The sequence below is a fragment of the Drosophila arizonae genome, chromosome 4, assembly GCF_054131065.1.
Source record: "Drosophila arizonae isolate 15081-1271.41 chromosome 4, UAZ_ARI_1.0, whole genome shotgun sequence".
Classification (NCBI taxonomy): Eukaryota; Metazoa; Arthropoda; class Insecta; order Diptera; family Drosophilidae; genus Drosophila; species Drosophila arizonae.
Window position 1 is genome coordinate 22,337,953 of NC_142924.1, and position 25,419 is coordinate 22,363,371.

General features: G+C 39.4%; 1 protein-coding gene and 2 long non-coding RNA genes across 5 annotated transcripts in view; 2 read left to right on the forward strand and 1 right to left on the reverse strand.

The window, feature by feature from the left end:
- The window catches only part of olf413 (DBH like monooxygenase olf413), a 153,444-nt gene that overhangs the window by 65,054 nt on the left and 62,971 nt on the right, over nucleotides 1-25,419 (forward strand). The window contains exon 2 of the mRNA XM_018007531.2: nucleotides 2,990-3,895. Coding sequence (XP_017863020.1) covers nucleotides 3,407-3,895 — 489 coding nt within the window. The 5' untranslated portion in view covers nucleotides 2,990-3,406. The remainder of the gene's footprint in view (nucleotides 1-2,989; nucleotides 3,896-25,419) is intronic.
- LOC149269411 (uncharacterized) overlaps nucleotides 9,687-25,419 on the reverse strand; it is a 40,676-nt gene continuing 24,943 nt past the window's right edge. Inside the window, exon 3 of the long non-coding RNA XR_016270074.1 lies at nucleotides 9,687-16,625. This is a non-coding gene — a long non-coding RNA (uncharacterized LOC149269411). The remainder of the gene's footprint in view (nucleotides 16,626-25,419) is intronic.
- On the forward strand, nucleotides 15,736-25,402 carry LOC149269412 (uncharacterized). 3 transcript variants are annotated; one of them, XR_016270076.1, is made up of 3 exons: nucleotides 16,875-17,879; nucleotides 17,974-18,203; nucleotides 18,297-25,402. It is a non-coding gene; the product is annotated as an uncharacterized LOC149269412 (long non-coding RNA). The 3 variants fall into 3 exon arrangements; XR_016270075.1 differs by having other exon boundaries at nucleotides 15,736-17,879; nucleotides 17,974-25,402; XR_016270077.1 differs by having other exon boundaries at nucleotides 15,736-17,879; nucleotides 17,977-25,402.

The following is a 25,419-nucleotide window of genomic DNA, read 5'->3' on the forward strand; positions in this document are numbered from 1 at the left end:
TTTGGGTCTCTGCTGATGTAGCTTGGCTTCAAATTAATTTTGATTATTTTTAAATTTAGAAAATCAATTTAATATATTTCATAAAAGTCAAAAACATTTTTATTATTTTTTAATTTATAAAATTAACCTAAAATATTATATAAATTTATACAAGTCAAAACAACTTATTTATTTTTATTTTTAAATTTATAAAATTAATATATTATACGATCTTATATATATATATATTATTATATTATTTTATATTATATTATATGAGTTTCAAAGAATTATAAAAGTCAAGCGATTTATTTTCATTTATTTATTTCCTCTTTTAATTAATTTAATATATTTTAAAAATTTATAAAAGTCACAAACATTAATTTTTATTACTTTTAAAATTAATTTTATATGTTTTAAAAATTTATGAAAGGCATAAACATTAGATTTTAATATTATCAAATTTATAAAATAAATAAAAATATTAAATTAAAATTATTATGAATTTAAAAAATTTTAATATAATATAAATCAATTTTGTAGACTTTCTTATTAAGTATATGTTAATCCTTCTTTAGCCAAGTTAAGGCAGTTTTTTCTGTCTCTGAATATTTCTTGTTTCTTAAGAAAAATCCAGTTTTCATCTCGACTCACATCAAAATATAAATAGGAATTGCTAATGCAAGCCAATTCATTTAGCAACAACTGGCTTAAACAAATAAGCAAACCTTACGGATGATGCCGACTTTAGTCTGAATAAACCAAGTTGAGCTGCTACTAATTTTTGGAAAAGTCTCTGCGCTAATTGCCTTGAGGGCATCAATTTCTCGACGTTGTCGTTGGATTAGCTTTTTCGCTTGAATTTGTTGGCTCGTTTGCCCTCATTGCCATACGGTTCGCTTTGTACGTTTGTTGACCTTTGTCAACTTCAACACGCGACTAAGCGCCTCAAATTGGTGCAAATACAGTCGCATATCCCAAAGTACTCCAAAGTGTGCCCGGCTGTTGGCTGTTGCTTGATGGCTGTTGGCTGATGGCTGTTGGCTGTTGGCTGTTCGGTGTTGTGTATCTAAGGCCGGAAGTGCGCTATTTATAACAAATTGCTGCGTGTTTGACATTTAACCAAACGCTGAGACTGGCCGGCAACTGCTACTACGATGGCGCCGCATTAAAGATTTAAATATGCTGCCGCGGGCACGGTGGTGCAGTGTGGTGCGGCGGGTGTTGAAATTGAAAATGAAGGCGCCGCCAGGCCACCACGCACTTTTGGCATGTTATCAAATGTAACCGCACACCGAATATACGCAAATGCCCGGCCAGCCATTGGCCTAGTAGTGGTTGATGGGTTAGCCACTGCTATTCCATAGAATCTATATCGGACTGCGGGCGCTTTGGCGCTCTGCTGCTCAGGCACTGGGCGTATGCCCAGCTCGAGTTCAGTTCGGGCGACCTTCTTCATTAAAATTATGACAAGCCGTAATTATCTTCGATTTGCTTTGAGCTACGCATTAATTGCGTGTCAGAGTGAGGAATGATACTCGAACCGAGTGGAGGAATATATACGCATATACCTATACATATATATATGTATGTAGACACATAATTGACGTACACTTCAAGTGTCGCTCAAGTGAATCCGGCAACAGCAGAAAACAAAACAAAACTGGTTTTGGTTTCGTTTTATTTTATTTTTTTGTTATCTAAATTAGTCAGCACTGCAAAAGATGTGACTGAGTTATGTCCGAGTTAGTCAGCCTTAAGTGAGTCAAAAATTTCAGAGCTGTGGGAACGAACTCTATGAGTAATGTCCGTGGATTGCATAGCGGCAGATCTAAGAGATGACCAGTTGCTCTCACAAGCCGTAAGTCGCGAGTGCGGCCGTAAAAGTCCAAATATTTTCACACTAAATTATTTACCGACAATATTTTGATTGTGATTTTAAGAACGATCTGTGGCACTCAGTTAACATTGTGTTTTATGCTTCAAAGAAAGCTGCTCTTCAAATTTCACCAATTTCCGGACTTTGCAATTATCATTAATCTTTTGAATAGAAAACATGATAAGATATAGATATATAATAGTAATTTCATTCGACAGCAGAAAAGGTTAAATAAATAATTATCATATTACAATCTGTTCGAATTTATTTATACTGTATTTCAATATTTTAAATTGTAATATGTTAATATCCAAAATGTTAGTTCAACAAAATTTTATAATATGTTTGTCTATTTAAATATACATATTAATTATATATTCTATCTGATGCTGCATATAATATTAATTAAATGTAAATGATATATAAATTAAATATATTCGTTTAACAATCAATTTTATTAATTATATTAATTTATTTAAAATAATTTTAATTTATATTTTGAACTAAAAAGTCAAGTTACTTCAGAAAAAATTTACTATGTAATATTCTATATGTATATGCCTTCCATAGTAGGTTAATTTTGCATTACATAAAATATTGAATGCACATTTCTTACTTTTACGCTCTTATAGATAGCTAAATTATTCTTCTTCTTTTTTTTAATATGCAATAACCTGTCACAACTTTACAGTTTTTTGTTTTCAAGTAATTTGAAATTCCCATTGCTTGTTCTTTTTCAATTTCCTCTGCTTGTCGCCTGCTTAGCCATTAGCTCCCCTCCAAATGCTGCTCTCCGGTCTGTCAGTCATTGCTGGCCATGTTCTAGGGAAACTGCGTGACCAGGTTAATTAAAGCTTCTGAATATGTTGACGAACTGCCTGCTCGGCTGCCTGCCTCTGCCAGCCTGGCGTGGTGGTATGCTCAAAAGTTGCAGTTCAACTAACTTGAGACGTCAACTATGTTGTAGAATCTTTTAGATACCGGTTCATAATTTATGTAATTATATGCATTTAAACATTGCAGCACGCTAAAGCTAAAAGCGCGCTGCGTCTGTGTTCCTATTATATAGCTCGACATCAAATTATAGCAATTATATAATTTTTCTTTCCTTCACTTGTCGTCTATTTACAGAGGGTCGTCCACATCCGTCAGCAGACTCCAGCAGCAGCAGCAGCAGCTGTGTGTGTGAGTATCTATCTGTGTGACAAGCGCAACTAATGAGCAGCAGCGGCAACAAATCGGAAACAGGAAGCAGCAACAACAGCAGCAGCTTCAGCAACTACGAATGAAAGTAAAACTGCGTGGCCATTATTATCATTACTAAATAATCGTAACTGTGATAGCACCAAAGAAAACAGGAGAGCAGCAGCAGCTTCAGACAGCAGAGCAACAGATACAAAAGCTAAACAGTTGCTGCCGTGCGTAATTACGTTTCACTGATTTTCAAACTAATAAATGTCGTACGCGCAATCGCTGACAGCAACAGCAACAGCAACAAGAACAACAACTGTTTACTGAAGCCAAGCAGCCAACAAAACTTTGCACAAAATGGCGCACAAAATGAGGCAGACAACAGCAGCAGCAGCAGTAGTAGCAGCAACACACACAACAGCAATACAGAGCTCAACAAGAGCAACACGAATTGGCACGCATTCAAGTTCAAGGCGGTCATCGTTAATCACATGTTTTATATCCTGCCACACGTTCGCCTCGCTTTTGTTGTTATTCTTGCTGCTGGCCACGGCACAGGCGACCAGCAAGTTGACCAATCGCAGCAACAACAGCAGCAACAACAACACAACAGCAGCAGCGGCAGCAGCAGCAGCAGCAGCTTCGCAAGCGACGCCCGTCTGGGATCATGCCATCGATTTGAATGAGGATTTTCGCATACTATGGCAAATCATTAATCAGGATATAACATTTGAAATACAGGCACGTACATTGGGTTATGTCGGCTTTGGATTCTCGCCCGATGGGAATGTGGCTGGCGCGGATATGGCCATCGGCTGGGTGGACAAGGGTCAAACATATTTTCAGGTGAGTGATAACACAATAAGATAAGCAAAAGAAAACCCACACCCCACTCCCCCTCTGAGGACGCCCTCTTGGAGAGACAACCATTTTTCATTCAGGGCCGGGTTACATTTTCATTTTCCAATGCGTGTGGCCGGAAATTAAGGCAGCTAGCTAAATGAAAAGTTGTCGCCCTAATCTCTGGCAATTTATTTTCAAGTCTTCAAGCAAACATTTTGATAAATAATATTAAAAAAAAAAAAAAAAAAATTAACGTAAAAATAAACACAACAGCAAAAACGACGAGGCAAAAAGCAAAAAAGAAAAAAAAAAAAAAAAACAAAAAATTGTTGTTAGCTAAACAAGAAAAGCATTTTACCACTCAAGTTGGTTAGTAATTAATTTGTTGGGTGGCAGCAGCAGTAACAGCAACGGCAACAGCAAAAACAACAGGGGAAAATAAATAAAAAAGAGAAGCGAGCGAGCGAGCCAGGATGCGAGCCAAGTTCCGTTGAAAAAGCGCACAAAATATGTGCAAAGTCTCAGCTGGGCAGGTTCCTTGACAGCGCGGCATATGAATAATGACAGACTCATTTGTAACGACTCGAAGGTTTTTTATTTGAATGTGCACGCGCTCCTCGAGCTCGCACTCCCTTCAGCAAATGTCCTTCGTGGAACTAAAGGAAATTAGGTGATCATGCTGAACATGCAGCAATGCATTAGCAAATACCTGTAACGAGATCATCAATTACAAATATTAATATGGAGAGATTTGTCAATTTTAAATGCAATTTTACTTAATTTTTACTGCTTGAATTGTTGAAGAAAATAATTTGAAAAACAATTGCTTTAATTTTACAAATATTTATATATTTATTTTATATATACAAATAATAAACATATAAATAATTTTAGATAAACGTTTGCTTTTTTTCTCAAAGGGAAAATTTTAATAAATTTTTATTTTAATTATAAAACAATATGTTTGATAATTGTGTTTAAATAATTTGAAAGTTTTCTTATTTCACTTTTGTATTTTATGCTTCAAATTCCTTCTGTTTTTTTTTTTAATTTTTTAATTTTTTAATTTTTTATTAATTATATATTTGCTTATAAAACCAAACAATTTACATAGTAAAAATTTTGGTTGTTTTTAATTACTGTGTGAATATATAAAAAATTAGTTAATAAGCAGTTGAAGTTACGTCAAAGTCGATAATCCTTGAACATGTCATTCAAGTCGTTGCCTTTACGTAAACAAAAAAATTGCCTCCCATTCCGCGTTGCAGTAATTAAAATTTAAAAACTTAATTACTTTTAAAATTTCAGAAATTTTTTCTACTCTGTTCAAAGTAGAAGGTAAATATGGGATTTTCAACTTCTTTTAGTTCTTTTGGGCAACATTCCCAATTGAACTTGGTCGCTTTGGGGTAGGTTCCTTGGGCCATTGCTGCTTTTATGTACAGTTCTTTTGTGTATCCTCTAAAATGTTCGGTCAAATGGGTATACGTATATATTGTTTATAATAAATAATATTAATAGAAATATTATTTCGATAATTTCATTTTTCTCTGCCTCATAGAAATTAAAGACTATATTCAAAGTTGACGTTCATAAAATATTGTCAAAAATAAATAAATTATAATTGAGCTAAATGTTTAATTTTAATTTAAAAAGAGAAAAAACTATACATTTTTTATTTATTCTGTGTTTCTTTTTAAAGTGAAAATGCAAATTTTAAATAAAAAAGATTTTTTGCAACCTTACAAAATTTATATATACATTCCCTCAGTCTTGCTAAATTGCAAAGGCAAATTACTTTAAATGAAAAAGATTGCCTAATTGAAAAATATTTATTTTTGTTTTTATTCACATTTATTATGGTTTAGTTCGAATACCTTGGCTTAGAAATGAATGCGACTTCAAAGAGGAGTTGCCTACAGGGCATTTGCAGGTCTTTCATTCACTTTTTTTGTTAGTTTCGAGCAACGCCTTTGGCTATAACAACGATGTCTATTGTTGCCCTCTATTTGTGCTCCACCCACGGCAACTCCTCCTCCTGGCGCTCGGCAAGAGTAATAGGAGTCGTCACTGCAAAGTGTCTAATGAAATGCGAGTATTGCGTGTTGCGGTTGCGTAGCTCTCTTCTGTTTTCCATCTCTCTCTGTCTCTCTCGCTCTCTTGCTCAGACACTCTTTTTCTCTGTTTCTCTATATCAGTGTGTGCTTGCTGTTTGCTGCCTGGCAGGATATGCGTGTGGCGCTCCACGCTGCTGGCTGCCTGACGGCGGGTGGGCGGCCAATTGTGTCGCTGACACAAACACATACTTGGGGCCAGGCGCTTTTTTCTGCATGTTGCTTGTGTGTTTGTGTATGTGTGTGTGTGTGTGTGTGTGTGTGTGTTTGTGATTTAATGATTTTCGAGCCAACAACGTCAACTACACACATACACGCCCAGACGGACGCACGATGTGATTGTTGTTGAATGTTAAATACCAGATACATTAATATGTCTGTCTGCCCGACTGCCGCCCACTCATTGCGTCCGTCTGCCTGTCTGTCTGTCAGTTACTGGGTTTTGTGTGACGGTGTTAATTTCACATCTTGACGTGTCGTTGGTAATTGCGAGTCGCTTCAAATTGTACACACTCACACACACACACACTAACACACACTCGCTCACACACAATAAGCATGACGAGTCGTGACTGTCTGACGGCCTTTTTGGATAACCTTCCCCGTCCGCCGTTACCTGCTTACCTGCTTGCCAGCTCACCTGCCAGCCCCTATTCAACTATCACCTTTGTTGCCTTTGTATGAGTGTTTGCTGATTTGTCAAAATGCTACGCTTGAAGCCCACACAATATGTCAAAGGTTAATTAGAGCCAAAATAGATATGCCTATTAATATAATAATTAAGTGTTGAAGTGTAAGTAAAAGCCAGGCATTAAAGCCATATCAATTGTTTGCTCAAGCTCGGGGTTAACCTCTCTATCTGAGTGATTAGGCTCGTTTAGGTGTGTGTGTGGGTGTCTCTATGTTTTTGTGTGTGTGTGTGTGTATTACAATTATCTAATGGCCAATGCGTAATTGCATTCAATTCTTGAATTATGAAATTAATATTCAATATTTATTGCACAACTGTTAAACGCAATGCAGAGTTCGCATTCGCGTTAATTGGAAAATGTTGGCAAAACCAATTTAAATATGAACTGCCAAAACGACATAAACAAAATTCAGCAATTTATAGTCGCTGGCAATGCCAAACCTGAGGATACGCTGTAGAAATTCATTTTTATGAAATTGAATAAGTTATAGTAACTCTACCCCCTTCAGAAATATGTGTATATAAATATTTATATATATAATATTTTTATAATATTAAATTATTTTATTCGAAATATGATAAGACTCTCTCTTTGCGATATTTGCGCTCTGCTGGGTATCAGAATTTTTTCCATTGGCACATTTCTGGCATTTCATATATTCATTTCAATTTGGCATTTCCCAGCTTAACCACACACAATTTATATATGTGTATGTATATATGTAGCTGTATCTGCGTTCAGTTCCAGCTCTGAGCAATCGTTGAGTTGGCTTTAAGAATTAAAAGTCCAAAAATATTTTCAACTTTAAGTCGAGTTGCGCTGCCAGACCAAGGGCAACTGATGCCAGAGCAAACAGAGAATTGTGCGAAATATCTCTGTTTCTCTCACCGAAAAAAGTAGGCCTGGGCATTGGCATAGTTTCCAGTTAGCAATGTGTGGTAATTATGCATTGCGAACAATTGTTGGTATTTCATCATTTTGCATATTTCAAGCTGTTGCAGTTGCAGTGCCTGTGAGAATATGTGGATATTCTATTTTGAAAAGGTTTGTGCAAAATCCTTGAAATGCAACAATGCTGATAATAGTTAAATATTCATACCTACTCATAGATTGTTCTTTTCAAAATGTAATTCAATAGCCTCAATACATCCATCATCTGATTCTCAGGCTAATTCTACTAACGTGTAATCCAATATTTGGAGTCTCAACGGTTCTAGACATTCCACACAAGCCTCACTTTCGCCCACAGCTCTCTAAGCAAGCAGCTGCTAAATGGCGCTCGTTTTAAAGCCTGACAAAATGCTTGAGAGCTCCAAGCCGTTGGGCATATGAAAGGGTGGGGGGTGTTGGGGGCAGATGCCTATTAGTCGTCCATTATTTGTAGATACTTTGCGATAAGCCATGCCGCCGCAGCCGACAATAGCGCCACACCTAGAAGAGGAGGCCCGACAACAAAAAGCGAGGCACGACAACAGCCACATAAAAAACCCAAATACAAATTTGTGTAATTTATTTTGAAAGTTTATTGGAACGGGCAGAGGCGGAGGCTGGCGCTTATCAAAATTTTAATTAATACGCATCAGAGAAACTTTACGAAAATGGGTTTTAACGCTCGGCAGCCCTAAAGCAACGCTCTGACGTTAATTAGTGCCATCCAAGTGGCGACTTTGTTGCACTCTCGTTTCAGCGACGAGAAGTACAAGCCCCAAAAACAAGCCACAACAAGCCATTAGCTAGAGAACCAGGCGATTAGTATCTTAAAAGTACTTAAAAGGTCATTACACTGCTCGGACCACGCAGCCAGCCAGCCAGCCAGCCAGGCAGTGGGGCAGCTAGGCAGCTAGTCAGTCAGGCAAGTGGCGTACGAGCGAGCGGGGAAAAAACTTAGCCAGCAACTAATTATTTAATTTCAAATTTTAAGTATACTCCGGCAGAGCCAACCAGGCAAGCCATACCAACAAGAGCTGTCAGTCATCTTTGCCTCGCAGCGAATGCCGTACGCGCTTTGCCCCTGCATCTCCTCCTTCTCCTCCGACAGCAAAAGCTTTGGCCCCTTCGGCTCTAACCTAACCCATTAAGCACAGAGAGATAACAGATCCATTATAGAAGAATTACGAGTACGCAACATCACCGATTGCCAGCGCCATCGCCATCTGCAGCTTCATCTCCGGCTCCATCGTCGTCATCTTTTGCTAATGACCATCGATGTCGATGTCGATGTCGTTGTCTGTGTGGCGTTGCGTTCCATCGTAGTACATCACTCAGCCTCAACTGAGTGGCTGACTGCTTGACTGGCCGCGGTTTGGATTGCGCTCGGCTGGGCTGGGCTGAGTTGGGCTGGGCTCCATATCTATTCAATATCCATATGACCAGCTGTCCATCCAATTTTCAAGTGGTTATGCTGCATGAGCCACAGCAAAAGCTATGAAACAATCATCTAATGCCACAACGACATACAAATGCTCTGCTGCCCAGAGAGAGAGTGTTTGTGTAGAGAGTTTGTTGAATTGGGAATAAGTTTTGACAGCTTAAATAAAACTTACAAAAACATATACCTATATATGAACTTATTTTTGTGTGTATGCTATGAATATTAACTTAGATTATTTAATATATTAAAAATAGACTTATACATTCTTATAAATTCAGATATATATAATGTAAAAAAAAATTTTAATAATTTAGACACTAGAAAAAGTTTTTATTTATTATTATAAATTTTATATTTGATTTTTTGCTAAGTATTTTTACAAATGTATCATAATATAATTATGGCAACTTTTAATTATTTCAATTTCATATCTCAATCAAAGAATTTAATAATATTTAAACAATTTTTATACGTTTATATATATTTTGAATATGTGAAGTAAATTAGACTTATATTATTTATAAGGCTAATTTATTTATTTATTTATTTGTTTTTTTTTTTTCGTAACACAGAATTTTTTTTTTTTTTTTTTTTTTTTACACAAAGTTTTTTTTATTTAATATAAGAGAAAAGGATTTGAATGGATTGAAAATAGGAAATCAGAGTAAATTGGTATTGTTCTTATATATAAATTTTGTATGCATAAATATTTATTTATTATTATATAAAATTCTTTTTTTATATCTTTTATATGCATATATAATAAATTGAGCTCAATTGAAACTATTTATTGGCAGCATCAACAGATATACTTTAACAGTTCCGGGTTCAAATCCGTTCATTGGTTAGGCTTTTCATAATGATCTACAATGTTCTAGAGCTTTGTGAAAAGTTCTCAGCTTACGTTTTTTGAAAAGCCATTAGGTCCAACGCCCAAGCTAATATGCTCCTGCTGGGAGCAAGTCAGAAAAATGGATGAAAAAAAAAATGTATAAAATTAGGAAGTAATGTGAAGAGAAACCATTTGGTGGTAAACAATTTGAAGTTTTGCATTGACCGCGGCATGACGTGTGCGAGTTTTTGCTGGGGAGTGCTGTCTAGCTGTCGATGTGGCAGCAGATGAACATTAACGTTAACATTAGCAAGTTGTTCTATTTAGACGCGCTGCGCTGTTAATTATAAGTGAATGATTAATTATGCCAAAGCCAAGGCATCGACAACATCTCTGGGGTCAGCTAGTGCGCGTTGCGGCTTACAATCGACTTGAGTTTGAGTCTTGGGTTTGGGTTTGGTTTCGGACTTAACAGCCGGGACAGAGTCGGCCGACTGGGGAGACGGTATTCGGTGTTCGGGACCCTTGATTGGCATATGAGTAATGAGCTTTTTGTTTCTCAGCGTATTCTCTATATGGTGCTCAGCGTACATTTCTGTGTGAAATTGCTTTTTTTTTATACATTACACAACAACTGCTGCCCACACACACTACACTAAACAACAAACAACAGCTTGCATGTCATCACTTGAGACGAGTTTTTTATTATAGTTGCTGCGGGTGGGGAGGGGATACTAGATATATATATACATATATATTTCTTTTTTTTCTACATTTCTTTTTTTTTTTCTCCCTTACTTTCTTTGTTACTTTCTCACAGCTGTTGGCTGAAGAATGCGAATAGCGTGCTGAGCGCTTAGAATTCAATTAGTTTTTATAGACATTATCCAATTTGCTGTTGTTGTTGTTGTTACTGCTGGTGTGGCTGCTGCTGCTGCTGGGTGCGTGTGCGTGTTTGATACTCTAGCACACACACACACACACAGACACCGAGTGTATCTGTAACTGTCTATTAAGCGACGAAACGATTCGCGTGCTGGGCATTGAGCTCGCTCTCAATGGCCATCCATTTTTCTATTGTTCCCTAAGCACTATTTGTAGTTGTTGTAGGCACGCACACACGCGCACACACACCTACGCACACACACACACACACACACACACACTCAATAAATCATAAATACATGCCGGCAAATTATATAGATGAGTTCCCGTTCCAGTTCTCATTCTCATTCTCATTCTCATTCTCGTTCTCGCTGCTCGCCCCCAAAATACCTCCCACAAATTTCAATGAGCGAGCATTGAGTGCCAGGCGTATAAATAATAGTTAAATTTCTTGTCTTCTTCTTTTAGTAGACGCGTAAACATTTTGTTATTAAATTTTATGCTGCGTATATTTGTTGCTCTGAGCTTTTGCCTAAGAGCCCGAGGTCTTTTATTACATGAATTGTTCCGCAATAGAATGAGAATACCGAGAATACATAGACAGCAAATTGCCTCAATTGTGCGTGGGTGTGTGTCTGCCTATGTGTATGTGTATCGTCTGCTACAAAGTCGAGGGCTTAGTTTAAGATCATATTATATCAATGAGTGCGTTTAAGCGCCAAGCATTGAAGGCATTCATGTTGTGCTTTGTTATTTGCTCTGCTGACAAAACACATGACGCGCGACCGAACAGAAGAGATTGCTTAATATGCCTCAGAAAATATCATGTGAAGCGGCTTACGCAACTGCCAAGGCCATAAACAATTGCCGCAGCACTAAACCAAATTGATTTTATAAACTAGCTTAGAAAAGAAAATACACATATAAATATATTTACTACCGCTTAAGCTGCCATTTTAAATTGAATTTTTGAGCAAAATTTGAAATTCGCCTTTGGCCACTTCGGCTGCCACTGCAGCTTCTGCAGTAATTGGCAACTCCTTTTGGAATTGACACAGCTAAGGCCGAGGGCATTAACTATGCATGTGTTAGCTGGCCAACTGTCCAATTTGTCGCATGCTTATCAATTTACAAATATACTGCAAGGCAGTCGAATCAATTGGCAATGTCATCAGTGCTGATCAATTAACTGCTAAATCAATTCACAATTTATGCATAAACTTTATAATCAAATTGATTTAAGCGTCTTTGCATGCTCATGGCTCATGGCCTAAGCTGAAGACTAGTTAGAATGCTGCAATTACCCAGACGAGCTCGAGAAGGAGCCCAAATGCCAAACTGCCTAACTGCCTGACTGCCTGTCGGATGGCCTGCTTGACTGCCTGACTGGCTGGCTGGCTGGCTGGCTGGCTGGCTGGCTGGCTGGCTGGCTGGCTAAATCCGTTAGGCCATAAAAGCTATAAATGCTCAATTACAGGAAGTAAATATGCACACTTGCTGCACAATCTTGCGTAGATGGTTTTGGCTGCTACAAAGTTGACTTTTAAAATTATCGCAGTTAGTCGAGTCGACTCGAGTCGAGTCGAGGACGAAGGCAAGCCAAAGTTTAATAACTTGTCTGATGTCTAAGGCTTCAAGTCATCCTCTCTCTCTCCCTCTCCCTCTCCCTCTCCCTCTCTCTCTGTGAGAGAGAAATTTAATTTCATTACATTCATGTGACATAAACCGTTGGCATCGTGTCTATGGGCCTGGCATTTTGATAATCTATTACACATGGCCATGGCCATAACGCAAAACCTCAGCCCCAGACCGCAAAACAGCCGCCACAATCGCCGCAGTTGCCGCAGCTGCCTTCAGTTGCTGCCTCTGCATCTGTGTGCGTGTGTGTGTGTGTGTGCGTGTATTGCTGCCACATGCAAGCCGAAAAGGAGGACATACTGCTGCTGGCTGGAGCTCGGCAAGGGGAGTGAGCCGAGGCCCAGTCACTGGGGCTATTAGTGCGTTGTCTTGCCAAGTCTTGAGCTGTCTTCGGTCTTCGCATACAATGCCAAGTGCGCATATTTGCTTTAGCGCTGCAGCAGCATCTTCTCGAACCCCAAAGACAACGATGATAATTGCAAAAAGTACCGTTTGCCGTATGCGAAAGATTTTCCTGGTACCCATCCAAAGACGCCTCTCTCTCTCTCTACTTCTGTCCCGTCCTCTCTCCACCTCCCTCTGGGGCGCAGCCAATACTTTCCTTTCATGTGAGCTGACTTTCCCGCATGCCTCGCATTGCGTTTGCAAAATATTTTTTTGCGCCACTCGAACAATTTATGAGCGTTGAAAAGGCTTAGAAGCAGCTGAAGCAGATCGACGCCGCGCAGCGGAGGCAGAGCGGGCACTACCTGTTGATTATATTGATAATGTCGTATGATGGGCCCACAAGCAGCAAACCGAACCGAAGCGAACCGGTTTTCCATTGTGCAGCGCAGCATCTTGGCCTGGTCTCCAGACAGCCGCAGTCTCAAGTTCCACTCTCAGAATTACGCTAGTCATATTAACGTGTACCGTTCCTTGCTGTTGTCGTCGTCGTTGTTGTTGTTGTTGTTGTTGTTGTAGTCGTTGTCGTTGTTTGTACCTGTTGTCGTCTCTGGTGCTGCGTGCGACAACAAAACAAACTGCAACAACATCAACAGCAGCGCCCCGAATATGGTCAACGCTCTTTTAGCCATGTTTACACGTTAAGTGTGTTTGTATGTTAGCTGTGTGTGTTTTTTCTTATTTTTGTAATTGTTATTGTTGTTGTTGTTGCTTGTTGCGCATTTCTTCCCAGGCTGTAGCTGGCTCAGTGTTGTCATTGTTGCTGTTTTTATCTGGGCATTCAGGCTAATCACATTTTGATTATGAGACAAGCATATACAAATAATATATGGAAAGCTAAAAACATACTCTTGCTTTAGCCTGAATATGAGTGTGAATATGCGTAGTCTAAGTGCAAATTTTGGTAGAGGCATGATAACATAATATTGTTCTTAAAGCTGAAACTATTCTATATTATATTATTATATACCATTAATTTGATATAGAGCCCGTATTACCAATCGGATTTTTTTTTTTATTTATTTATTTATTTATTTATTTTTTTTTTTTTCGTATGGCGTTTTATTCTAGTAAAAATGATTTTAGAGATTTCTAGAAAGATAATTTTGTTGAATTGCTTTCAATTCTACATAATAGAGAGTTGACTGCATTCGTGTAAGAATGTTTCTAGTTGTATTTTTTTCAGTTTAAGAGTTCAGAAACTTATGTGACCATGATTTATATTATTTTATGCGTAGGATCAGTCAGTGTTAATTAAAATAATGCAAATTCAATCGTATAAATAATAATAATTAATATATGAATATAATGATTTATAATAATCACTATGAATAATTATAATGAATTATATTTTTTAATAAATACCAATTTATATTGTATACAAAATTTTAAAATCATGCTTTTTCTTTGTTTGATTTTTAAAATTTTAAATGCATATATATTATATATGAATTTCAATTTAAAATGTTATTTGTTTAAAAATAAATTTAAATATAATTGTTCATAAAGACCAAAACAAAACAAAATTTACCAAAAATAAAATTTTATATTTACATATATGTAAATATCAATATTAATAAATTTATAAATTCATTATTATATTAATTCATTAAAAATTTAAAAAATATAATTGTTTACCAAAAATAAAAATTCAAATTATTATTATTATTATTATTATATTAATTAATTATAAAAAAAAAAATATTTCTAATCAAAACTAGGTTCTACGCTTAGGCTTGAGTCCTGCGAAAAAGGCCTTGACAAATATCAGTACTAAAGCACTAGAAATATTACAAGTTTTACTATTTATAGCATATCCTTATAAAATGTTTCCAAAGATTACGATATTAGCTCTCTCTATCTCGCTCATTCTGTCTCCCCGTTAAGCAACTGCAAAACTTATCAATTTATCGTAGTACCCGACGCACAATCGTGAGCAGAGCAGAGCAGCTTTGTGGCAACAGCCATGGCAAGAGCAACATCTGCATCTGATACGAGTTGCTGGCATTAACGGTTCACCAACGACAACAACAACAACTACAGCAACTACAACGAAAATAATAAACTAGCAAAAAAGTATCTGATATCTTTGGGAGCTCCGTGAAAGCATATTTATGTATAGATTTTGAAAGGCCTGAGCGCAAATCGCGAAAATCGCAACCTAAATAACACTGAGAGAAAAAATGTAGTAAGAAAATTGGCAAATGTTGCTCTAGCTGTTGTTGTTGATGCTGCTAGCAACTGTTGCTCACCCCCGCAACGTTGCACGATCCAGAAATGTGACTGGGAGTGCGTGTCGCAACGTTCCATTAGAAATTTCCATTAAATGTATCTAGATGTACGCACACAGATATGCACATGTATGCGTGTGTGTGTGTGTGTGAGAGTATTTGTGTAGAAAGCAACTCATATATGCGGCAATTTTTATATTCATCATTAATTAAGCGCTAAACAGCCGCCCGCTGTGCGCATTTATGCCCCGAGCGGATTTCACTGCGAGTGCCGAGAAGCAGCATGACATCATTTCGAGAAATTGGAAAGGGAAGCCATCTAGTCATAGGCCATGCGAGTCTGCGTACGTACGCGTGTGTGTGTTCATATATTAAAAACTGCATGGAATTGATTTGAAAATAGCTACGGCTAACGGCAGGCGGTAGGCGGCAAAAGAAAAAAAATATATATATGAAAATATTCTGTTAATGCCGATGATGATGAGACTGAGGCTTAGGCAGCGACCGAGGCTGGGGCAGAGGCAGAGGCAGCTGATGACGGCCCGGAATGGAGCCCCTGCCGTCTCGGCTGTGTGTTAATTAAAAGCCACTGGACGTTGGAGTTGGAGTGCAACAACCTTGGCATTTCCTGGGTACTTAGTCAGCCTCTTGATTAGTATATATAGCTGCGAGTACAGCAAGTACTTAAATATGTATATATATAGCTATTTATATATATATGGTTTAGTATTTATATGATGCGTAGGCTGCTGCATGCGTCGATATGCGTAGATGCGACTCGTTCCACACCCAGTTTCAATTCTAAATCCCCAATCTCCAGTAGCCGGCTGGCTGGCTGCCCGCCTGCCCGGCTGCCTGCTTGGGCATTAATGGCCGCTGACTAATGATGAAATGCGCGGCATTTGCTCTGGACTGGGTCTGAGACGGAGACGGCGAGGACGGCAAAGTCCAGCCGTCATTTCATTTATGTAGAAAAGGATTAAGGCCATAAACCAAACGGTTGACGTTGGAGCTTAGCATGAAAAATGATTGTCGCTCGACAGTCGGCAGCAGTCAGCAGCAACAGCAGCAGCAGCAGTCGGCAGTCGGCAGCTGGAGTTTTAGGTAGGTGTTAAAGTGGCCGTGGCTTCTGTGGCTCTACGCGCATTTAAAAAATGTGACAGACCCCGAGAGCCGCCGCCGCGACCCTCGCTAACCGCCAACCACTGCACAGTGGTCGCTGCCCGGACGCTGCTGGCTCATAAACTGCTGCGACTCGAGGCAAGTGCAGTTTGCTTGGCATTAAGTTTGTTTAGAGTTTTTCCACATCGAAGGGTGCGGCGTTTTTCTTCATCTTCTTCTTCTCTCTCCTTCTCCAAAGCTTCTCAGCTATGTGCACTTAATGGCATACGCCTGGCACCTTCCACAGACTTGATTAAGGCCAAATGCGCTAGGGGTCATTAGCAGAAGTGGCTCAAAAGGCAGCGCAGATTATTTTTGTGCCGCAGCTCAGCAGAAATGACGCGTTTCTCAAGGAATATGTTAAGCTGCAATAAGCAAATAAAAAGGCCACATAAATCATCTTTAAGAATTATATTTAAATGTATAAATATGTTTCGAAAAAAAAGCTTATAGATGAAGCCGATTAGTTTTAATTATAAGAAGACGTGAATGCAAATAAGAAAATCAGAATTTATTTTTATTGAACATAATTTAAATTCCTTGTTGGCTTAGAGATCTCTTTCTGTCAGCAAAATGTCATGCTTTAGCCTTTGTTTCTTATTATTAAAAATATTTCAAAATATATTTTAGCTTAAACTTCTGAAATATTTTGCGCTCTCATTCTGTAGCTTAAATATTGGCGCTCAATTTCTGTTTTCTCCTCTTTTAAAAGTCCGTTTCGGCTCAACAATTCACTTATAATGTATATTTTCATTGATAAAATCCATAATATTTCATTTTCTATTCAATTTTTGTTAATCTTTTCATCAGCCTGGTTACGCCTCAGAGAGCTCGCTGTTCAGGTCCAACTCGAAATTCTATTAAATCCATTTTTGCCCATTATTGTAAAGTCCGAAATCATTTCTACAACTTCTTTTGCTAATACATTTGTCCGTTTGCCGAACAAATTGTATAACTTAACAAAGTTTTCTGCCCGGGACACTTAAAGGCCGACTCGGAAGCGAGGCTGGGCCTGGACTGGACCAACAAAGCTTGACCACAAAGCGCGCCCAGCACAATGGCACCCAAAGGCGCACTTATATTGCTTCATGTTCACAAATCAAACTTTTTCGTGCTGGCGTCGGGCTGAGAGGAAAAATATGCTGGGCATATCTAATATTTTTGGTACTTGCTGTATTTGTATTTTTATTAAAAAACCGTAACTAATGATGCCTAAATTCGCAATAAAAATGACGCCGGCCGGAGTAGAATCAAAATAAGAGAGCGAAAAAAAAAAACACTGAAAGAAAAAGAAAACACAAGCACAATATGGTCCATTAGTGTGCTTTTTGTTGTGCTATTAGAAGCGGCTAGGTGCCCAGCGCGTGGCTCCCGCTGCCTTCTAGTCGCGACCATAACCGAGCGACCTCAATTTGAAACAATTTTAATAAAACGCAAAAAAAAAGTTCTAAAGTTACTCTTGCCGAAGATGTAATACTCTTCTGGTTAAAGAAATAGAATGAAGATGCTGATATCTCCAACTATTTTGATTAAGTTAAATTTGATTAAATGCAACATATATCGGCTATATCAATTGGAATCATAAGAATGATGCCAAATCGCCACAAAAGTATTCAAGGGTATGTATAAATGACGTAAAAATAAAGTCGAAGGTATCTTAATAGAAATTTATGGAACTCTCATTGGCTGCCATATATCGAATATATCGATTAGTAGCATGAGAGCGATTTCAGATCGTCACAAAAGTATTCAAGGATATGTTAAGAAACTCGAAGCTAAGCATTTCTTAATATCTAATAAGAAATTAATCAGATGATCATCAAATTCTATAAAACAGTTGTTATTAAACATAGCCAAATCTTCTAAATTTATATATCGAATATATCGATTAGTAACGCAAGAGTGATGCCAGATCGTCACAAAGTTATTCAAGGATATATTATGTAAGCGTAAACTCCAATCTAGACATAACTGAATATCTTATAAGATATTTATGGCACATGAATCTGATGGTCATAAAATTCTCTCAAATATAGTCAAGCTTTGCCTTCTCTCATTCTGTGCTGAGGCCTAACTTTCGCCTTTGTTGCACGCTCAAAGATGAGCCATAAAGCCCGGAGCCCACAATAGACGCAGGTGGTGGACACTAGTCAAGCAATTAACAAAGAAAGCCCGCTCACTCCACAGCAGCAGCTGGCAGCAGCTATTTAAATGCCTTATTGTGTGACGAACTAGATATGCCCGCTGCAGGGTATGCTGGCTAGAAAGCGTTGCGGTAGCTTATTGTGACAAATTTAAAGTAATTTCATTTTTATTTTGCCAACAACAGCCACAACTTTATATTGCTCTAGCACTTGGTTTACCCGAAAAGGAGAGAGAGAAAGAAAAAAAAATCAAAAGCAGCAGCCAGCTGGGAAAATGAGTAGTAGAGACAGCCAGGGACAGAGAGAGGGAAACAGCAAAAGTTAGCAAAGAAGGGCAGAAGAGAGGAGGCAGATTTTTGAAAAAATAAAATCCTGTCAAAGTCAAAGCAGCTTTGTCATTTGTTTTTCTTTGGCTCTTCATTTTTTTGTTTTTCGTTATTTTTATTTTGTGAAAAAGTTTGTTTCCGTCTCATTAAAGGCAAAAAGTTGGCTGACTGACGAATTCCCAGCGCATTTATTTACACCTTTTTTGAGGGGCCGGTCGTGCGGCAGGTGGTGCGGTTGGTGATGCGGCACATCACGCTAAGGCACTGCGCCGCCCACAAAACTCAATTTGCAAGCCCTTTTGTTTTGCATGTGCTAAAGGTAAAAAGCCGCAGCTTGCCGAGCGACCCAATCGAAATCCCGAACCTTCAATGCCAAAGCCAAAGCCACATGGCTCTAGGCGCGTCAAAACCGAACGGAAAATACACCAATCAGTGTAAAAAACAGAAAAAACATATACAGAAACAAAATGAGAGATACAGATTGAGCGAGAGAGAGAGAGCGCGCGAGGGGGAGAGAGAGAGAGCTGCATAAAGGGCAAAGGCAAAGAAATAATCAGTAAAGTAAAATCTGTGGCGCACCCACACACATAAACAATGAAATGTCTGGCTATATACAATATATATGTGTATATATATCTGCTTCGATGGACTGCGAATATTATTGTTTTCAGTGTAGCCTGGGTGGGGCAGGCGCAAAAGGTGCAGTGGGTGAGCAATTGTGCTGAGCTTGGAAGCTCCTTGAAAACCTATTGAAGCTATAAATCCTTTGTGTTTTCAATTTTTATTTTATTGCTCTCCACAGGCACGTGTGCAGCAGGTGTGGGTGGCTGTCTCTCTTTCTGTGTGGTAGTGTGTGTGTGTGCGTGTTTGTGGGGGTGTGAATGGGCGCCATTTCAGCGGCGTGACTCAGCTGGAAATAACAGGCAAAAAGCAAACCAACAAACCAACTCGACCAAACAGCCAAACTCATTGGACTTTCCAGCTGGGCCAGCCACATTGGACATCCGATTGCACAAAAGTAAAATTTAAAAAGATACAAAACCCAAAACACTTGAGTGCCGCGTTCCGTTTCGTTTCGATTCGTTCTGGCCATATTGGATGGGCCTGATGCAACACTCCCCCTTTTCGCATTGGGGTTTGTTTTCGCTTGTTATTTTTTGGTGTTGTTGCTCGTTGTCTATTTGGGGTGCGCACGCCATGTGCGCTACAATTTAAGGCAATTGAGTTAATCTAGCAATGAGTTGTTTGGCAGGTAAAGCAATTGTTTTGGATACGTGCGAGAGTGTGAGAGAGAGTGTGGGAGAGTGGGGCACCTGCTGCGGGCTTGGCTGCTGGCGACAGGGGTTGCCTGCCGCTCACTCGACTCTGGCCAACTCCCAAGAGTGCGAATGCTGCGAATTATGCAGATGGCCGCATCAGATACGGGGCGCGCTTACAATTGTGTTTATCTAATGCAATGTCTAGCTGACAGATCAAATAACAAATTGATAATAAAAATGTCTGCCTAAAAGTAAAGTCCAGAGTCTAGACAAGTGCCGAGGCTTATCAAGTCAACTTCTTAACTGAATGAGATTGAGGCGCTGCTGCTGCCGACTCCTCGATGTTGTCTTTAACTTAACAAGCGCCGATTAAACGTTTCCTATTTAGAATCCTGCTCATAGACCAGGTCTCCCTTTGCCTTGCTCTGCACAATTGCAGAGCATTTGGAAATTGTTTGAAAATTGCCCCAGAAAGCTTTCAGGCGCACTCCATTTTCGTTGTTTTCATTGTTGTTGCTGTTGCTGTTGCTGATTGTTGCAACTTTTTGCCAGCTGCGTGTATGTGTGTGTGTGTGTGTGCTGTTCTCTCTTTCATTTGTTGCTTTTGCAGTTTAAACGTAAAAATAAATGACTTCTTAGCCTTTTCGAAAGTTTATTTTAACCTCAATGAGAGGACCCGGGCTGGAAATAAAAAGCGATTGGGCAAGGGCAGGAGAGACCCACCAGTGCCCAGAGTGCACGAGAAATAATCGAATTTGAGTGAATTAAGATTGGGGAATTGATGCGAACAATAGACTAAATGGAATGGGACTACGTGTGTGTGTGTGTGTGTGTGTGTGTGGGTGTGTGTGTGGCTGGAAAATTATCCTTAGAGCAAACAGAGAGTTAACAAATATGGCATGTGTGTGCCGCACTGACGCTCTCTTTGTGTGTGCATGTGTGTGTGTGTGTGTGTGTGTGTGTATCTGCAGCTGCTGTTTTCTTCTTTTTTATTTGTTTACCGATAACACTTGGCACTAAAAGGGCGACCGCCTGTCAGGGCTGTCAGGGCTGCTGTCCTGGCAGTAATCAGGCGCTCTACAAATAGCAACAAGCCACTCATTCAGCCCACTCTCTCTCTCTCTCTCTCTCCCTCACTCAGTCTCATTCTCGCTTTCTTACTCGGTCTATTTGTGTTTGTATTTTCATCAAATAAAATTGACACACACAAGTGTTAGCCGCTTTAGCTGACAGCTTTTGAGTAGCGAACGCGAAGGACTTTCAAGGACTGAGCTGACTTTAAGCGCTTGGTTAATTTTGCTTGCTCTCGAGCTTTTGATTTGACAGTTTAGTTAAATTAAATTGAGGACGAGCTAAACAAACGCAAGCACAAGCAGTCGACAAGCGCAAATTGCCTTTTACCTACATCAAAAACGTCTTATATAGCAATCTAGTTATATCCTAAATCGCCGCCCACACAAACACTGAGACGCTCAGCCGCCCCCGTCCACCCGTCTCCACAATCAAAATCACAATCACACACAACCCTGTTAAAGTTCAAAAGCGTTTGGGGCGACAGCACGAACGAGCGGCCGGACGGATGGGCAGACGGGCGGACGGGCGTGCGGGCAGGCGTCAATTGGAGTTTTAACATACAAATGTAATTAAAACGTTTTACGCAGACGCCGCAGGGAACAACAGAAACAGCAGCAACAACAACAGCAACATAAAAGCGAAAGTATGTGTGTATAAAACGGAATTGTCCAACAAAAAATATATATCGTATATATACATATATATTTGCCTGTATATACATAGAGGGGAAGTCCTGTGTAGAAAGAAGAGAACAACAAGGCCGTCTCCAAATTGTTGCCGGCGGATGCAATAAGTTGCGATAAGGTGTTCATTCCCTGGGGCATATTTTGGTTGGGGCTTGGGGTCGAACCTTTTGCCGGGAACAGTCCAAAATCAGGGAAAGAAATGCAAAGGCAGTCAGCACTCGGGGCACTGAGTGTGCGTGTGTGCGTGTGTTCGTGTGTGTCAAGGCGAAACAATGGCAAATGTCGCTGTTAACCTTTTTTGCACCAAGTTCAAAAACATCTTTGCCACCCCAGCCAGCCCTGCAGCTCCACAGCGCCACAGTGCCACCTCCCCGGCGCCCTTGCCTGCTCCTGGTCCTGCGCCTGGTCCTGGTCTCTACTATGACGCAAACAATGATATTTACATTTTTTATCTGCCTACGTAAAGTATTTTTGGTGCTTCTTTTTATTTTACGGGCAGCAGCCTGCGTAAATTTGCCTTGAAATTGGAGCACACCGAGCGAAGCAAGGGCAAGCGAAACGACAAGGGGGGAACGAGGGGGCCGTTGCACGTTTGGGCATTTATAAAAATGAAATAAAAAGGGCCAGCTCATATCAAAGCGATCATGGATTTATAGCCTTAATAATAGAAAGGGGATGCTGGACGGAGCGGCGACAAGGAAATGCCACGGGATGCGGAAATTGGCAAAAAAAGCAAAAGAAATAGAAACGAAAATGAAACGAGTTCCTCTTGCACGCCCAAAAGCCCAAAGCCCAAAGCCAGACAAGTAATTAGGCAAAGGATTTGTGTCTTGCTTTGAAATAAAATTTGTTGTACGTTTCTGCTCGCAAAAGTATGCTATAAAAAGGACGTGAGCGTTTGGGAACGGTGTGTGTGTGTGCGTGTGCGCTGGCAACAGGCGACAAATATTTCAGAATTGAGATTTATTATGCATGCATAAGAAAATTATTTCAGAGTACATTTATAGAGAAAAAAAAGCTAAATTATTATAAAGAGCTGCTTAAAAATCACACTCTGGGGACTTGGGAGTTGAATGAAAATACAGATACATACATACATATATATGATATATAAAAATTATATATTTAACATACATTAATATGTATATATTAATATGTATTGTGCTGCCAGACTGCATTTATTGCTGACTGTCTCTCAAATATCTATTAGAATATAGATAGATATGTATAAATCACAATTTACATACTTTAAAACATTATTCTGTGTATGTATATGTGTCAAAGCGCGAATTGCTGGAATTCAATATGTAATGCAATTTCAACCATTGTCAAAGTGATCTGATTGGATTAAGCAGCTAGCTTGCTCTCACTCAGATACACCGAGGACTACGTTTAACCATAGCTATGTTTGTCTCTCTCTCTCTACCTCTACAACATAATCACTCAACTAATAATAACATTATACAACCTCTTAGCTCTACTCTTATACTACTGCGACAATCGAATTTAACAGAACTAAAATTTAGCAGAGTTCGAAAATCAAACTCTCCATTTACACGAATTGGAATTTGGCATTCAATGGATATATAATTTTGATTTGCCTTGATTCGCATTTACTTTGTCGCCAGCTCTAGTATTTACGTGTGTTTCCTAATGTCCTTGACATGAATTTTCATACACTCGATCGCTATTGGCTTTGTGTCTAAACTAAATCGTCAGAGCTCGACTTTGACAGTCTATCAAACTGTCACAACAAAAGCCAAAGAGGAGCAGCTGCTAGGCAACCAAAATGCGGGCATATATACAAACATATGCATATATTATTTATATATACATTTTATAAATGTATGTATGTGTGTGTGTTTCAAGTCTAATGATTCAACCCGCCAGCCACATTGTCGGCAACCGCGCAGAGCTCATTAAAATAATTTTGCACAAAACATTAATGCCAAACACTTTTAAAATACAGACGTTGATGTTGCGTCTCTGCAGTGCTGCAGCTGACATTGAGTGGTTGAGTTGTGTCTTAGCTGAGTGCGGGCGGGGAGTGGGTGGTGGGTAGGTGGCTCAGATAACGTTGCGGCAGAAGTGTCAAAAACGCTTAATAAACGTCAATGTCAGCATTGCCAAACAGAAAATTTAACAAAACACTTTCCGGCGTGGTTTGTCAATCTCCAGTCTCCCACTACGGGACGACAGGACGAAGCGACTGTCAGCTGTTTTGCCTGGGCAAAAACAAAAAGAAATCGAGCTGAGCTGAGCTGGGCTGCGAAAAAAATCTCAACGCAATTGAATTGCGCACTCAGTCAAACAGTCAGCCCCGTCTCTATCCGTCTCTCTGTCCCTTCGTCCGTCTGTCTGTCAGTGAGTAACCCAAGAGCACAACCAATCGCAAACCCATTCCCGTTCGCATTCCCAATCCCAATTCCAAAAACCAAATTCCGTATTCCAAGCCTCAGTTTCTGCACACTTTCATTTCATTCGGGGCGCCGTTCATTCACTTGACAAATGGAGTGTCATAAATGCAGCCCTTAAGGGCGCACAGCCCTCGGCCAGCGGGACCAACCGCTCACTTTGCCTATCGCATTTTGCCTTTATGCTAAACGACACGTAGCCACTCATACACACACAGAGAAAGAGCGAGAGAGAGAGAGAGAGAAAGTCAACCACTCACTCACAGTCTGAGGCTGAGTTCGACTGTCGCTAAAAATGCACAAGGGGATTTTAAATTTATTTGAATTTGCTTTTAGTTTCGAATCGATGTATGTGTATGTGTGTGTGTGTGTGTGTGTGTATGTGTGTGTCTGTCACATTCAACAGATTTCGATGGCAGCCGTTACACAGCGTATTTAAAAAGTGGTCTCAATACACACACCAACACACACACACACTAGCGCACTGTAAGCGACACCCAAACAGCACAGGCGACGCGTCAACGTCAGAAATCAGAAATCAGCATCAGCCAGCGCGCACCCAAAACTGACAGCCATCAGCTTAACAATATGACAAATACAATTTTTCGTCTTTTTATTATATCATCATAGCTGCTGCTGCTGCTGTTGCTTTTTCCTTTATTTTCAGCCACTATAAAAACGCATTATATTATAATGTGCTGGGCTGTGCCGCCCCCAGTGGGTGGGCGTGGCCGCTAACAGCGCTTGGGCGGCAACCGCTGGACAATTGAAAGTGATATAAAATAGTCGCACACTTTTTGTCATCATATCATATATACTCTATACATATATATATATATATATTTCTCTATATATATAACTGTATATATTCCACTTTTTCCTTGGGTATTTGTCAACAGTTCCAAGGGGGGTTGAGAGTGAGGGGCAGCTGGCTGGGGTTGCTCTGTGAGTGGAGCGGGAGATATGATGCCTCAACGCTCCAGAGTTAATTTTGAGTGACGTGCAAAGTTTGTTAATTGAATTTGCTTGCCTTTTGATATGTCTCTATATGTGTGTGTGTGTGTGTGTGTCAGTTTTGATGTTGCACGAGTTACAGTGGAAACCAACTAAGTGGGTTGCTTACATGACATTAATTGAGTGAACGACCAGCCGAGCCAAAGAGAGCAGCCGAAATTGCTCAAAGGGTTGACTCGAGCAGCAGCACAAAAAAAAAAAAAAAAAAAAAAAAAAAAAATAGAATAACAAAGACCAAAATG